We start from the raw sequence: 14,205 nt of genomic DNA, 5'->3' as shown, positions 1-14,205 counted from the left end.
TCAGATTCCCTTTTTGGGATGTTTGGTCTTGTACAATGCACCACAACAAAAGGACCAACAAATTAGACTCAGGCGGCTACTAATGCATGCAGACTGTAAATCTCCCGCCGGACAGTATAATACACCTCAGACACACTTCCTTCAAGCTCAATTTTCCCTTTTCCCACCTTCCGGACTGCCACTGCCTCCCCCAACGTCTCTCTTGATCCGCAGATCAGAACTCCCTCTCCAATAAGCTCCGCCTGCACTCCAATCGCAGTCAGTCGTGCCTTGAGAGTAGTTAGCTTCAGTTCTCCGATCATTGTCGAGTGCGGAAGAGGCGCCCGTGCTCGCGATCCGAGTATGCGTTCCTTCAGGGGCTCTGCTCGCTTCCCCGCCTCAACAGGGCTGTCCAATGACGAAATCGGTGATAGCGTGGATATAGTTGACGTTGGATGTGCCACAACTAGTCCCCTAACGTACGCGATTTCGTTGTCCTCAAACTAGCGCCCTTGTTAGTTTGTCTCTCTTATAAGGCAACGCAAAACCCACTCGTGATATTTTCAGTGACGCAAGCAGCTCGTCACTAATGTTGATAGAGAAGCTGTTCGTTTGCTGCCCAATCTGCACCGTTTCACCCACGTCTGGTGCAAAGATATCCTTGGTCATCGACCGGATCCCATTGCAACTTTCTATGAGCGCATCCGATGCCGATGACGGTGCATGGACAATGATCTGAATAAATCTTTCAGAAAACAACAGCAATAGATTCTTTGCAGCACTGGTACCATTTTGCGAGGATTGACTTGCGGAACAATAGTCTTGACAGCCCTTCCGTCGTTCAACCCTTCCATGTCAATAAACAACAACCGACAAGCCAATTGAATTTCGATTTCATTGGATATATATTTCGACGGTGGTTCTCTTATGGCTTTCTATACAGTCTCATTAAATATTACGACGAGCGAGAAGAAAGAGAGACCGCATACCTTTGCGTCTTCTTCTGCCAAAGCACGTCGCTTATAATCTCTTGCTTCTTCACTCTCTGCCTCCTCCTCCAGTGCTTTCCCCTTTCGCAACCACATTCCAACGTCAATGGTTTCGCCATATTCGTCCACTCTGCGTTTCTTGTCCACATAGGGAAACATTCGAAACCGTTGGCTTTGACTATTATTCTTGAAAAAAGAAGTGGCCTTCGCCACATTTCCCTTGAGGTAGATATCATATGAAAGGAGCTGTTTCGTCGACCCTTCATCTCCGTCTAACCAATCAGCGCCTTCCATTGCTCTATCCGTTTTTCTCGATTTTCCATCGTCTCCTCTACCATCGGCATCAATATCCATCGAGTCTCCTCCAAGGGCATTCCTGACCTCGTCCTCTTCTTCTGCGTCAGAATCATCGGAGTCGGAATCACTCGAATCTTCGTCTGCTTCCAGCATACGTTGGTTACGAGCAAGAGTTGCCTGATGGGCAATTTCCTTCTCCCTGGCAGCTTGCTCCTTCTGCTGGTATATTTCCAGTTCCACTCCAGTTAAAGGCACTTTGCGTCTCATCTTAAGTTTGATGGAACCGTCCATCATGACATTGCGCCCAATTTTCCCTTTATCCCATTTATCTTCTGGTCTTTGAGAGTCGTTCCATTTCTCGAAAAGGGCGCGGCCTAGCGTACCCTCTTCGCTTCTCCCCGTAAGGAGTACCACATTATCGGGGACTGCTGCAAAATCAGAAAACAGATGGCGAGAAGGGCCGTGAGAAAGCGAGGCGGGAATAGCAATGATTAATTTTGGGTCCTTGCTTGAATACGTTTGAAGTAAGGCTTGTGGGTTTGGAAAAAATTCCAAATGTCTACAAATATTTTAGCAAATATTAAAGAGGAACAGTGACATAACAAACTTGAATCTGAGAGCAAATGCACCTAAAGCGTCCTCATCATTGTCTTCGTCGCGTCGCCTCTTGTTGTTGTTCTGATTTTGCCGTGAGTTGGTACCGTCTTCACCGACATCTTCCTTGCTAATAGTTCCTCCAAGCCATTCCATCATAGATCTCACATACGTAAGCATTTCTCTTCCTGTTCGTGAAAGAAGGCAAATAGGGTATCGTAGTCGTGAATAATTCCAGTGTTGATCAAGCAAAACAAGTAACTCCAATATTCGAGTACTTGAGTCACAAGGGAGGAGGAGCGATGATCGAGATGAAAGTGTCGACGTTATTGTATCTACACAACATTAGTAACACATGCGATCTGTTTTTAAGAGACGTACCAATAAGGGCTGCATCACGGTCTTTTCTTCTACTTGTTATAACAGACGTTCTTTCGGCATCCGTGATGAGGAGATCTGGACGAGCCAGAGGCTCAAAGATTCCACCTGCGGCTTGCCGAATTAACACAGTTCCATCCAAATGACGTTCTTTCATGTGGTTCATGTTCACTGCATAGATGATTGTGCCGGACGAAGGAGAGCGAATCTTCCATATTGTACCACCAAGCGTATGCCCTGCGTTAAACGGCGTTATGGTTAAACCCTGACATTTACCTGGACGCCAGTAATAGCACCGTCAAAACAAGAAATTTTTGGAACAGTCAACAACGTTCTCTGACCTTGCAAATGTGTCGGCTGAGAGTATCTGAGGGTGTTCAGGGAGTCAAAAGCATCTTGAACTTCGATGACAGTTGCTATGTATTTCCCCGAGGGGGGAGTTGAAGGAGGCAGCTCTGAAATTGTTTCGTCATTGGCTTCCTGGTCTGTGGATAATTCCAAGGGCTTGTCATTAACTTCTTCTTCTTCACGCAGACCTTCAATGTCCTCTAAAACGGCCATCTTGCCCATGGCTTGAACAGGTAATGTTGTATATGCGGGAGCCTTTAGACCCCATCTCGAATATGCCCATGGATAGAAACCACAGTGTGCCAAATCTCCATGGGAAAGGAGAACCAGGTCAACAGTGGGGGAATGCCTATGTAAGAGATCAGACGACATTGGCCAAAATATGCTTCTAAACGCCTCCTACTTTTGTAATGCTTCAGCGTATTGGGACCATGCAGGCGGTTTATGTAGGTCGTCGTTTTCGGGTGGATCAAATGGTGAAGGCTCGGGCAGCCAGTCTGGGGAGCCACAGTCGATTAGAATCTTGACATCGTCTATTTGAAGGAGATATGACAAGGGAGTAGTGCTGGAAGAACGCGCCGCGCCCGACAAAGGCGTGAAGGTGATCATGGCATAGTTCAAGTATGGAAATAGGCGCTGACTAATCGTGCTCGGTGTTTTAATCCTTGTGGGAAGGCGGACCTGCAATGACGTCAATAGTCCTCTGTGTTTCTTCTTTATTATAGGACATGGCTGCGTTTCTCCTATTAAACTTCCTATGCCGGTCACTACAACATCAGCTGCAGTACACATAGCACCTGGCAAGTCTTTTTAACTGTACGACTCGTGTATCCAGCTCACTGAGTCCAGTTGTCGTCAAAACCCTTCTGGCACACTGGCACGCAAAAAGAAAGAACAAAAATACCAATGGCTCTCAACCTGAACAAGACTCACCATTTGACGACATTTTCTTCGATGAGTATGTTTTGTGTATACTCTTCTGGCTCTCTCATTTACAGTCTACAGGGCATTTCACATCGTGAAGGGTGAGTTGGAATGCAAGTTCATTGTCAAATGGCGGCGCGTCATGCTTCCTGTCTAGCGTTCATTGAGCTGGGGACCAAAAACACTATAGAGTCTCTCCAATCTTTGCAAGTCCCATTGTATTATGGAAAGGGGTATACTTCTGACTGCTCTCCAGTACAAATACACACGTCCCTGCCCCCTACTGGTCGCTGGTCTGCCCTGTCATGATTCCACTCTCAAGTTGTAATGATGCCGCGGATGCTCTCATAGATTGGTTCGGTCCTGAGGATCTCAAATACGTTGTTGGTGGGGAAAGATGGTGGCAGGTTCGTGGTCTGAACGGCGTAGATGCTGAATGGATCGCGGAGCAAGAAGATGTATCCAATACTCCGCCCAAATCAGAGAATGGTAAAAAAAGGAGTACTATAGAAGCAGACATTGCTCGCATGGAGGAACTTGATACAGTAATGGTAGACAGTTTTCTGTTTCCACTGTATATTTTACTGATATCATTACCATAGCTATATGTTCATGGAGGTAGGCCTTGAACAACCTGCCTCGATTATAGTCAAGTGACTAATTGCTTCAGGTGGATATTTTTGGGGTTCTATAAGTACGACATTATGTCTTTTTCATCCTATCTACTGACAGAACAATTTCAGATACACATCGCTATCAAATACTACACTACGGTAACCAACCTTGATTAATTTGTACTCAAACTTCACCTTACATGGGATTTGCAGCCCAAAAATTCAAAGGCAAAGCCTTTGCTGTAAACTATCGGTTAGTGTGCATACATATGATGTACAATTATCAGCTCACACATAGTTTGAATAGAAAGGCACCTCAATACCCCTGGCCATGTGCTTTACAGGATGTTCTGGCTGCGTGTACGTCAACTTATTTTTTGACCAGTCAATAACTTAATTTCTTGTTAGATTTTTACCTCATAAATCCTCCGCACAGTGCAGCACACAAACCTATACCTCCCTCAAAAATTGTATTCGCGGGAGATTCTGCTGGGGGTGGCCTCTGCCTAACCACACTTACCATCCTAAGAGATTTGAATATGCCAATGCCTGCGGGAGCTGTGTTGATAAGTCCATGGATAGACCTTACCCACAGTTTTCCAAGTGTAATGCAAAACTACGAAACGGTGTGTATTTAACGACGGGCGCTCGATCTCATTCCAATTAATGTTCACCGTCAAGGATATTATACCAAAGCACGGATTCCTTGCAAAACCTTCAACGCTATGGCCTTTGCCGACCCGACCTGAACACGGAGGTCGCGTAGTTACTACAGTCACCAATGTACCACCCAGACCTGGAGATGCTGATACACTCAAGCCTCTCGATGGCCTAGCCCAACGTGGACAAGTGACGGATAGCAATATTTACGGGCCTGGAAAGCCGGTTCAAACTCAAGAACAGATGCTCACCGATAGTCAATCTCCCTCTTTTCTAAACAACCGAGAAAAAGCAGCTCAACACCTTACTTCTGGCCACATAGATGTTAATTCCATAGATGTTGATCCGGCTCAAGGTGTTACCAGCTCAATTGAAAAAGACATATCTGAAGATGATATCGAGAATTGGCACCCCAAACCTCCAAAAGTTCTCATGGAAAACCCCAATGCAGTGCCTTTGGAACTGCGCTCGCAAATCCAGATGTATGCAACTACAGAGTAAGTCTTTTCGGTGACTGGACTTCTTTTATAATCGCAAGACTCCTTTTAGACAGTTAACACATCCATTGGTGTCACCTGTGTTGCAAGGGTCACTCGGCAACCTACCCCCGTTGTATATAATAGCAGGGGAAGGTGAATTGTTGAGGGACGAAATCATATATCTAGCTCACAAGGCAGCGCATCCAAAAGACTATCCAGCAAGCCCCAGTGCACTCAAATCACGGCGCCAAAGAGAGAACTCTGAAAAGTACATTGAACCAACTAAGGTGAGGTCGTCCCTATTAGTTTATTATCCACTCTCACTCTCTCTTTGTAGGTTCATTTACAAGTCTTTGACGGTTTGTGGATGAATTTTCTTATTTGACCAAATTGCCAATGTTTTATTTCGCAGGAATGTGCCATGTGTTGACTGTCTTCATGTTTACTAAAAGCGTGCGCCTTTTTATCTTTCACTGTGTGATACTTCTAAAAGGCAGTTAATCAGGCCAAGTATGCATATCGAGCAGTAGCAGAATTTATCAAACATGTCACCAAATACGACGAAGAGCATTTAAAACGAAATCCATTCCCTGAGCTACATCGACCCCCTGAAGATATTCCAGTAGACCGAGACCCCGATTTACAGGAAAATGCTGCGGGCAATACCGATGAAGACAAATGTGAAGAAGAAGAAAATAGCGCCAATGTACTTGACGTGAACAAGCAGAAAACACCATCAGATATTGGCATCTATCTGGAAAACCAAGCCCTGGTTGTGCAAGAGACAGGTGAACCCGAGGCAGATACCATATCTTCTAAAACTTCGAAGACTACGCAATGTAATGATGATAATCAGGTTGGCATCGAGTCTATCAATGAAGCTTTAACTAAATACCAATCGATACACAGGATATCCCGGGATTATTGATGATTCGTGAGCGTGTCGATATATATGGGAAAGTTCGGCCCATGGAACCACGAGACAAACTGGCCGCGTTGCAGCTTGCCGCGTCAGAAATTGGCCTTCTTAAAGAAGCGCCCGCTCTACGATGGGCCGCTGGGCAGGATGAATGGGATCGCGTATATTCCAAGCAAGCTGAACGAGTTTTGAAGCAAAAGAGTCGCCACGAAGAAAAGGCGAGGCATATGCTTCAAAGAGCTTTACAGCAAGGATTTGTCCACTCCTCACATGGGCAGCCGAACAGCGAGGCTGGAGTCGTAATGGAGCAAGAAAAGAAAGTGAGAAGAAGGACGTCTGTGGGTAAGATTCAACCTGACCGCCGTTGGGGACCACTTGACCTTGAAGGAGAACGGCCCCCGCCTAGTGCTATTGCAGGGAGAGTTGACACGGTGAGTGATGCGCCTTGTGACGATTAACCGGGCTGATTAGGACGCAGCCAGAGGCCTTGGCGCTTTTGAAGAAGCACATTTATTTTACAGCGCCTGTGACGCATCTCATGGTGCCCAAGGTGAGAGCGAGAGATGCAATACAAGCAGCGTTCGACCCGGACGACGACCCCAATAAGCCACCTCCCCAGTCGGTATCTGAGGAGCAGATACGAGCTAGATGCATTCCGGTGCACGGGCTTAGGATGTGGGACAACATACTGCGGTGGGCAGGCCTGTGATGGGTGGGATGCTCTGTGACTGATTTATGCATGCAGATACGTCGGTCGGAAGACTGCGGCGAAGGCAGTAGATGGAATTGGTGGATTGGGACTGAGCAAGAGTAGCAAAGACTGAGCTTTGACCATAGTCGAGTTTTGTAATTGTGTTTATGTATTTACTGGGCGTCAAGGTACAGGCTGATGTTAGCTGCGGGAGTGTGAGAAGAAAAGAAGCGGAAGCAATGTATATCTGTTTACCTCTCCAGCTTTTATGTTTTCTTCAGTCCCCTCATGAACAGACGCCGCAGTCTCTATGTTTTCCTCTCTATTCTCGCTCTCTTTCTCCTAGGCACCGTTCTTGTTCTCTCCTCGGTCACCTACTATCTTTCCATAGACCCCTCGGCATATCTTTCAGAGCGTGAGGTTCCCATCCTTGACAACTCGACTCGCTGGGATGCCGCAGCGCATGGCCAGGTAGAGCGAATCCCCAGGATTATACACCAGACATGGAAATCAGAGACCCTGCCCCCTCGCTGGCGAGCCATTTCCCAGGCTTGCAGAGACATGATGCCGGATTAGTGCGTCGCCCCCCTGTTCCCTTTTCTTTGCCCCATTGACATCTCCCCAGCGAATATAAGCTTTGGACCGATGCAGGCTCTCGGGAATTCATTGCAGAGCACTACCCGTGGTTCCTCGATACCTTTGACAACTATACATATCCAATTCAGCGCGCCGATGTCATACGCTACTTTGTCCTCTATCATTATGGAGGAATTTATGTCGATTTGGATATTGGCTGTCTCAAGCCAATGGATCCCCTCCTCGTTTACCCAGTCATTCTTCCAAAGACTATACCTGTTGGCGTCTCGAACGATCTCATGTTCTCGGAAAAAGGTCACCCCATGCTTGAGCAGACCATCCATAATCTGATCAAGTTCGACCATTCCTGGGTGCTCAACTACCCGACGGTCATGTTTACCACTGGACCCATGTTCCTCTCCGCCCAGTACGGTCTGTATACCGCCTCCCATCCCAACTCTGCACTCCAGGAGGTACGAATCTTGCCAAAGTCCCTGTATGGTAAAAATGCTCGGGAAAACGAAGCACCTCATTCATTCTTCTCTCATTTCTACGGGAGCAGCTGGCATGCCGACGATGCCGCATTCATTGGTTTCTTGGGCACTTGGGGAAAACTGCTCATGTGGTTGGGCCTATTCATATTGGTAGTTGGACTTGTTCGATTACCGTCGAAGCAGGGTAGGCGCTTCACTCGGGGTTATGAAATTGTGTTCCCAAGAATCTCACGCTCGGGACGCTGGTATTTCCAACTCCGCCGCGGGTCCTTCTCCGCGTCAGGAACATCAACCCAAGTGCACTCCCCCATTAGCAGTGAGGCTCCATCTCCCATCGAGGAGGTCCCAGTGCTTCATCTTCCCTTCGATTCCCGCCCCCCATCTCCATCTTCAGACGTGTCAGGATACTCGGACCCATATGCCGGACGCGTTCAAAGTCCCTTGGTCGAGGCTTTCAACCGTATCAGAAATCGCGTCAGCTCGTACGCAGGTGCTCGTCAGGAACCCCCGGATACTCCTATCAGGACTGGTCGGCAGAGATCGAACAGGAGCGTCATGTTCTTCTTGCCTGCTATATTTACACAAGCCCCAGATATTGAGTTGCAGCCTGCCCCGCCCGGCCGTGGCGTATCAAGAACTATTTCACGCCCTCCTGTGCCTAGGAGGTCAGAGCCGAGCTCAACATTCCCTCCAGAAAAGGAGAGTCAGTGTGAAGATATTGAGACCGGGCGCCGTCATGATTCAGGCTCTGGTAGTCGCAGAGATGACGAATATACCCCTCTTGTGGATCTAGCTGAGGACGTGCCGTCACATTCGAGTACATCGAGACCGAGAACTACACCCGCAGACCCGTGGGGCTCATAAACATTTAATTAACCATCGCTCTATATCATTTGCTTTGTTTCCATGAACGATCAGTTTAGGATACCCATGGATTTGAAGTTGACACTTCGTCGCTACTTTTGTGCTCAGTGTAGACACCCCAAGGCGATTGGTATTTATTTTGATACCATAATTTTTCCACCCATAGATTCACAGGGGACGACATTAGCTTACTCAACTTCTTTAGTGTATTCGCTTTAGATTTATAAAAAAAGAGCCCTATTAGTTTTATTTCTAGCTACACATTTAGGAACAATGCAAATATCGCAACTTCTCTACCCATATAAATATAGTGTGCCCACCGATGCCATAAATACATCTCCAACTTGTACATATCATGCGGATTTTGTTTTCGCGACCTTTTTCATGGACATAGAAAGTGCAAACATCGCCAAGGCCGAAGCAGCGTAGGTAGCAGATGGTCCAAAGGTCCAATACGAGGCACATGCTAAACATCATTGAGCTTACAAGTAAGCCTTACACATGAAGTGTGTGACTCACCAAGCAATGGACCCAGAGCACGTCCAAGTTGACCAGAGGACCTGAATTTTCCGAGAGCGGTCCCTTTCGCCAACTGTGGGTGTTCTTCGACAGATTTACCTGTCACCGAGTCGACGCCTCCTTCATCGCATTGCAAGGACGCGAACGCAGTCAAGGAGTTCACGACCGTCGCGCTCGTGAAGGACATACATACCGCGGCCCCTTGTAACAACTTCATGGCAATCGATGGCTGTGCTTGGACGAAACCTGGCATCAGAGCCAAAAGAACGAGGCCTACGGCGCAGCTCGATACGCCCCTTTGCGCCATGTTGCCCTCACCAACCTTGGTCATCGATCGCCGCACGTAGCCACCTTGCAGTAGAGCGCTAATGATGCCGATCGACCCTATCAATTTGCCGTTTTGTGTATTCGACCAGTCGAGCACTGCAAGGCAAGCCTGAGTCAGTTGCTCGTGATGAAAAGAAAACAACACGCACGATCAAAGGTGAGAAAGGTGAGGGTAAATTCCACTCCAGAAAATAGGGCCAGGAAGTAGAAGTGGAAGTTTCGCAGAGATTTAAGTATTTGAAGACGTGATTCGACTGAGCGTTTCGCAACGGGTGGTTTATGAACCCCATTTCCATTTGTATGTGTTCCATTAGATTCTGACTTTTCATTGACTTTAGCAGTTGCGAATCCTTTTCCTCTCGTTTCTGGAAGAGCCACGACCAGAAAGGCTGTTTCGGCCACAAGAAGCACGAGAGTGATAATGGCAGGAATGGCATACACATTAAGTCCAATACCCCAACTATCGAAAGATTTGGGAAGAGGGCGGGAGGCAAAATAGGCGCCAATCGGTGGACCAATGCAGAAGCAAATAGCGAATGCAATGCCGACATGGGCGAGTGCCTTGGAACGGGCAGCGGGAGTTGTTACGTCGGATAGAATGGCACTATTCGAACTGTTAGCGACCATGACATCATAGATGTGCAAGGGCATACATTGCTAGCTGCACGTTCCCTTCGCTGAGTCCCCCGACCACACGAGAGAGCATGTAGGACGCAAATGTGGTAGACTGAATCCAGCTATGAACATGGCTCATCAGTGATCAGAGCTTTCTGCATATTTACAAGATCCACGTACATAAGTGCGGACAGAATGTTTCCAATCATTGTAATAAGCAGAATGCGCTTGCGACCATACTTGTCGGACAATGCTCCGATTCTGGGAGATACGAAGAACTGCAGTGTCCTGAAAAGAGGATGCTATTAGATCGAGTCATCAACACACAAACGATTCATTGGACTAACGAAAACACAGAGCCCATTAAACCGCCCAGAAGAACGATATCCCATCGTTGCGATTGAGCTCCGGACTTGTACAAAAGGCTTCTGATCGAAGTCACGAATTGAAGGGTGCGAACCAAGAAGCCGTTAGGGTTGGAGCTTTCTCGCTAGACGGAAATCATTGTCGGAGTGCAACGTATAGAGACAAAAATGCACCTACAATTGTATACCATTCTATGATGCGAGGGAAAAGGGGTAAAGGGATGGTAAAGGCGAAAAGGTCGAGAACGAGAGAAAGAAAGACGACAGTTTCGACTTTGGCCATGGTGGAGGTGGATGAAGACGGAGAAAGCGGTAAGAATCTGTTCAGGTGAAATGATACATTTATAACGAGTTTGCGCTGAGAACACGTCGTCGGATGAAATTCAAAAAGACAGCCGGCTGACGGTAACCCAATTTACTGTCTGATTGCCCCGACCTCTTTCCTCACGCCTCTCTTGCCGGCCTTGCACGCAGACACGCAACAAATTCCATTCTCACCACACCACATAAATCCAGTGCCCTACAGCAACGAAATAACATGACAATATATATTAGCGCTCGAAAACAATCTCATCTAGAGATACTGTCTCATGTTAGAATTACTAGTGAATCCTCCGATGGCACAATTACTCTTCTTCAGCGCTTGGTGTCATTTCCATCCCAATCCCACGATACTTTTGATCTTCAGCTGCAGCCGTGAGACTTGTTTGCACATGAGAGCTCGTGTCAGTTTTCGTGATTTCCCGCAAAGCCATAGTGGCATATGCTGCAGTACCAAGGGTGAGCTTGATTTGCAGTGCCATAAATTTACCGTCTTCTACCACCGCCGGGGGATCAAATCCAAGTAATTTGTCTTCGTCCGACTGTGCCAGGGAGACATCTGGGTCAGTGTACCGCAGGACGGACCACGAAAGTTCTTTGGGGAGATGTAGCATTTTTCGATAAGATCCGTTCAGAGTATAGTCTCTGCACAAATTTATGATTACTCTTCTTCATTCAATGATGTCTATCAGAACTTACTTTTGCTTCCTCGAAAAGTTATCCGGATCAAGACCATCCATGCGCAGGAATTCTCGGTACCGTTCACCCAGTTTTCCTCCTGGATATGCAACGTCTGTACCTGGCAATGGCATAACGACGTCAAAAATACTGTATTTGTCGAGATCTCCCTCTGTCAAGGTCTTGATTTGAGGTGCTTCGTACGGCTTTCGGTTTTTCTTAGACGAGACGGCTGCGGGAAACAAGGGAATCAATAACTACAAATCAATGTATAAAAATTGATGCATTCACCTGCCTCTTCTGCCTCATTCTCCAATGCATCCTCTCCAACGTCAACATCCATAGCTTCCTTGCTCTTGGGGGAATCGAACACAAGGTCACCCACAATCGGCCGTTCACAACCATACTCACGAAGACGCTCAGACACGATAGCGTTCCAGACGTATGACTGGTAGGCATGAATATACATCAAACGGAGGTTGCGAGGAATCTAAGTATACCTTCATGAGCCACAGGACGCTGTGACAACAGTGAAGGGGCACCCACAGTAGATAGGGCACCCATGACATTTCGAGTATCGCCCTTTTGTTTCTTGAAGCTCTCCAAGATACAGCGCTCCGCAACAACGCGTCTGGGGAAGAGACTCAAAGCTTTATCTAAATCGCGTTCCACCAACCAGGCGTCTCTAGCTGCTTCGACATCAGGATGCTCCCCAAACCTCTTTCTGAGGATCATGTCTGCAGCTTTCTGCCATTCTGACCTCAGTAAAGCCAACCCGATGGAGTGCGTTGGCACCGAGGCAGTTCCAAAACGTTGCATTCCTGGATTGATATAATAAGTTAGGGGTCAATACTGACAGATGGTACTAAGTACCATAATAATTGATAAAGCCTTTGTGTTTTATCGTGTTCATCGCCTCATCCAAAATTTCCATAGATTTCACCTTGACATTTCTGGAAATGTTGTATGGGATGATCAAAAGCCATTCATTTGTTAAATACAGGAAACGTACCTCAATGTAATAACAAAGGCATTCCCTTTTAGCATGCCCAACTCCAGACCAGCTTTTCGATAGTTAAAATCCGCAATCCGTATTCCCCGCTCTCCACGTTGAGAAATGGCGTCCTCTGCAGTTCGCCTTGGACCTACATTATTGGCAAGCTTCCAAACATCCTCAACGGTCTTATTTCCGCGACTGAGTGACACTCTCTGTACTGTTACACCACGTTTGTCTTTAGTACCGGCCACAGCTAAATCTTTAACGTTAACATGAAGGTTGCGTGCCAGATGACCCAGTGCATCCTGGGTGTCACGATTGGTTTTTTGAAGAGTGAAGTGGATGTAAGGAGGGTAAGATCCACGGCCTGAAGCATTTGAGCATCAAAAGGTCAGCGAGATTTGGTAGAGCAATACCTGAGGTTTCCCCTCTTCCTCCTCTTCCTCCCCCTCTTCCACCTCCACCTCTGTTGGCCCACTTAACTGAAATGCGCGAGCCTTCTTCATTTTTTGTTCCCGTCGTGTCAGTTTCTGTATCGAGTTTTCCTCCGAAAAGTTCGCGAATTATTTTGTGGAAAGCAGTTCGCGCGTCCTTGGAGGTCATGGGCTAAGAATTGTGAATCAGCTGAAAATGACCAGAAAAAAAGACACATAATATAGTTACATTGGAAAGAACCTTCCTTGTGTCCTCTCGACCTCCACCCCGACCCCGACCTCCTCTGCCACCACGCTTTCCCCCACGACCACGACGATTTTCTGCCCCACTACTTTCATTTGTGGTTTTGTCCTCAGAGTCTTGATCGGCTGAGGGGTTTGCTTCTCCGGACATCGAGGTTGAGACGCGTCCGGCCCAACCGCCATCGCTTACTCTAGGAGGTTCTGGCCCCTCCAAAAAAATTTGCCTCAGTTTGCTTACGCTTTCCTCGTCTAGGAATGGTGACAGCGAAGAGTTGAAATGCTCTGGCCAGGGATCTTCCTTTGTCGAAGGTTTCAATGGCGGAGTACCCTGAGTTGATTGGCACTCATTTGCAGACACGTCTGGGGGCATGTCTGATTGATTTGGTTCCTTGGTTGAGGATTCTCCCAATGTCGTGGATTGTGGTTCCCCTTTTTCTGGCTTGTTTGATTCTGGTTTAGACAGTGATTTTATATGAATGACATTGTTATCCTGGTCGACCTCATACACCAGGAAGTCTGTGAATCTGGCCAAAATTGTCAATTAAAAGCAGCAACTCTAAGAACATCAATGTACCTTTGCTTAATTATGCCTTCCACCTTTGCTTCTCCGCGCCCAACATACTCTGATATACCGACGTCCGCCTCAAGAAAGTTTAAGGCAGAGCCTTCTTTAGCAACAGGTTTAGGGATGCCGAGTAATGCATGACTTGGAGGAAGTACAGAGTTATCGGGACCAAAGCCAGTGGTACTCCCTTCCAAATCGTCGTCAAGCTTGGGGCGTTTAGAGTATCTCTCTACTTCGGAATCGTCTTGCTCACGTTCATGAATCACCAGGGACGACATGGTGGTTTAACCGTGCGATGCTATTTTAACACAACCCGACTGATCGTCATTTTGTTA

The 14,205-nt window shown here is 47.1% G+C and overlaps 5 protein-coding genes across 5 annotated transcripts; 2 read left to right on the top strand and 3 right to left on the bottom strand.

The window, feature by feature from the left end:
• Nucleotides 1–68: 68 nt before the first annotated feature.
• Nucleotides 69–3,194, bottom strand: JR316_0004849 (Cleavage factor two protein 2; the record flags this gene model as incomplete). Its single annotated transcript, XM_047890613.1, has 8 exons — nt 69–482; nt 532–714; nt 768–914; nt 969–1,824; nt 1,873–2,194; nt 2,241–2,513; nt 2,579–2,934; nt 2,989–3,194. The coding sequence occupies 8 exons, from the start codon at nt 3,192–3,194 to the stop codon at nt 69–71; spliced, it is 2,757 nt and encodes a 918-aa protein (XP_047750374.1).
• Nucleotides 3,195–3,814: 620 nt separating this feature from the next.
• Nucleotides 3,815–6,890, top strand: JR316_0004848 (AB hydrolase superfamily protein C4A8.06c; the record flags this gene model as incomplete). The annotated part of the gene is made up of 10 exons (XM_047890612.1): nt 3,815–4,060; nt 4,112–4,127; nt 4,337–4,376; nt 4,431–4,483; nt 4,532–4,749; nt 4,805–5,280; nt 5,333–5,549; nt 5,756–6,118; nt 6,172–6,612; nt 6,660–6,890. The coding sequence occupies 10 exons, from the start codon at nt 3,815–3,817 to the stop codon at nt 6,888–6,890; spliced, it is 2,301 nt and encodes a 766-aa protein (XP_047750373.1).
• A 485-nt stretch (nt 6,891–7,375) lies between these two features.
• JR316_0004847 (Inositol phosphoceramide mannosyltransferase 3) lies at nt 7,376–8,806 on the top strand (the record flags this gene model as incomplete). The annotated part of the gene is made up of 2 exons (XM_047890611.1): nt 7,376–7,447; nt 7,508–8,806. The coding sequence occupies 2 exons, from the start codon at nt 7,376–7,378 to the stop codon at nt 8,804–8,806; spliced, it is 1,371 nt and encodes a 456-aa protein (XP_047750372.1).
• A 353-nt stretch (nt 8,807–9,159) lies between these two features.
• Nucleotides 9,160–10,915, bottom strand: JR316_0004846 (Major facilitator superfamily domain-containing protein 10; the record flags this gene model as incomplete). The annotated part of the gene is made up of 7 exons (XM_047890610.1): nt 9,160–9,272; nt 9,326–9,748; nt 9,802–10,256; nt 10,306–10,389; nt 10,448–10,555; nt 10,615–10,757; nt 10,811–10,915. The coding sequence occupies 7 exons, from the start codon at nt 10,913–10,915 to the stop codon at nt 9,160–9,162; spliced, it is 1,431 nt and encodes a 476-aa protein (XP_047750371.1).
• Nucleotides 10,916–11,258: 343 nt separating this feature from the next.
• On the bottom strand, nt 11,259–14,148 carry JR316_0004845 (Multisubstrate pseudouridine synthase 7; the record flags this gene model as incomplete). Its single annotated transcript, XM_047890609.1, has 9 exons — nt 11,259–11,598; nt 11,653–11,863; nt 11,923–12,079; nt 12,178–12,452; nt 12,505–12,584; nt 12,644–12,995; nt 13,045–13,234; nt 13,292–13,829; nt 13,880–14,148. 9 exons carry the CDS (start codon nt 14,146–14,148, stop codon nt 11,259–11,261), a joined length of 2,412 nt encoding a protein of 803 aa, XP_047750370.1.
• Between the last annotated feature and the right edge of the window lie 57 nt (nt 14,149–14,205).

The sequence above is a fragment of the Psilocybe cubensis genome, chromosome 4 (assembly GCF_017499595.1).
Source record: "Psilocybe cubensis strain MGC-MH-2018 chromosome 4, whole genome shotgun sequence".
NCBI classification, from domain to species: Eukaryota; Fungi; Basidiomycota; class Agaricomycetes; order Agaricales; family Agrocybaceae; genus Psilocybe; species Psilocybe cubensis.
This window is presented reverse-complemented; position numbering and strand designations above follow the sequence as displayed.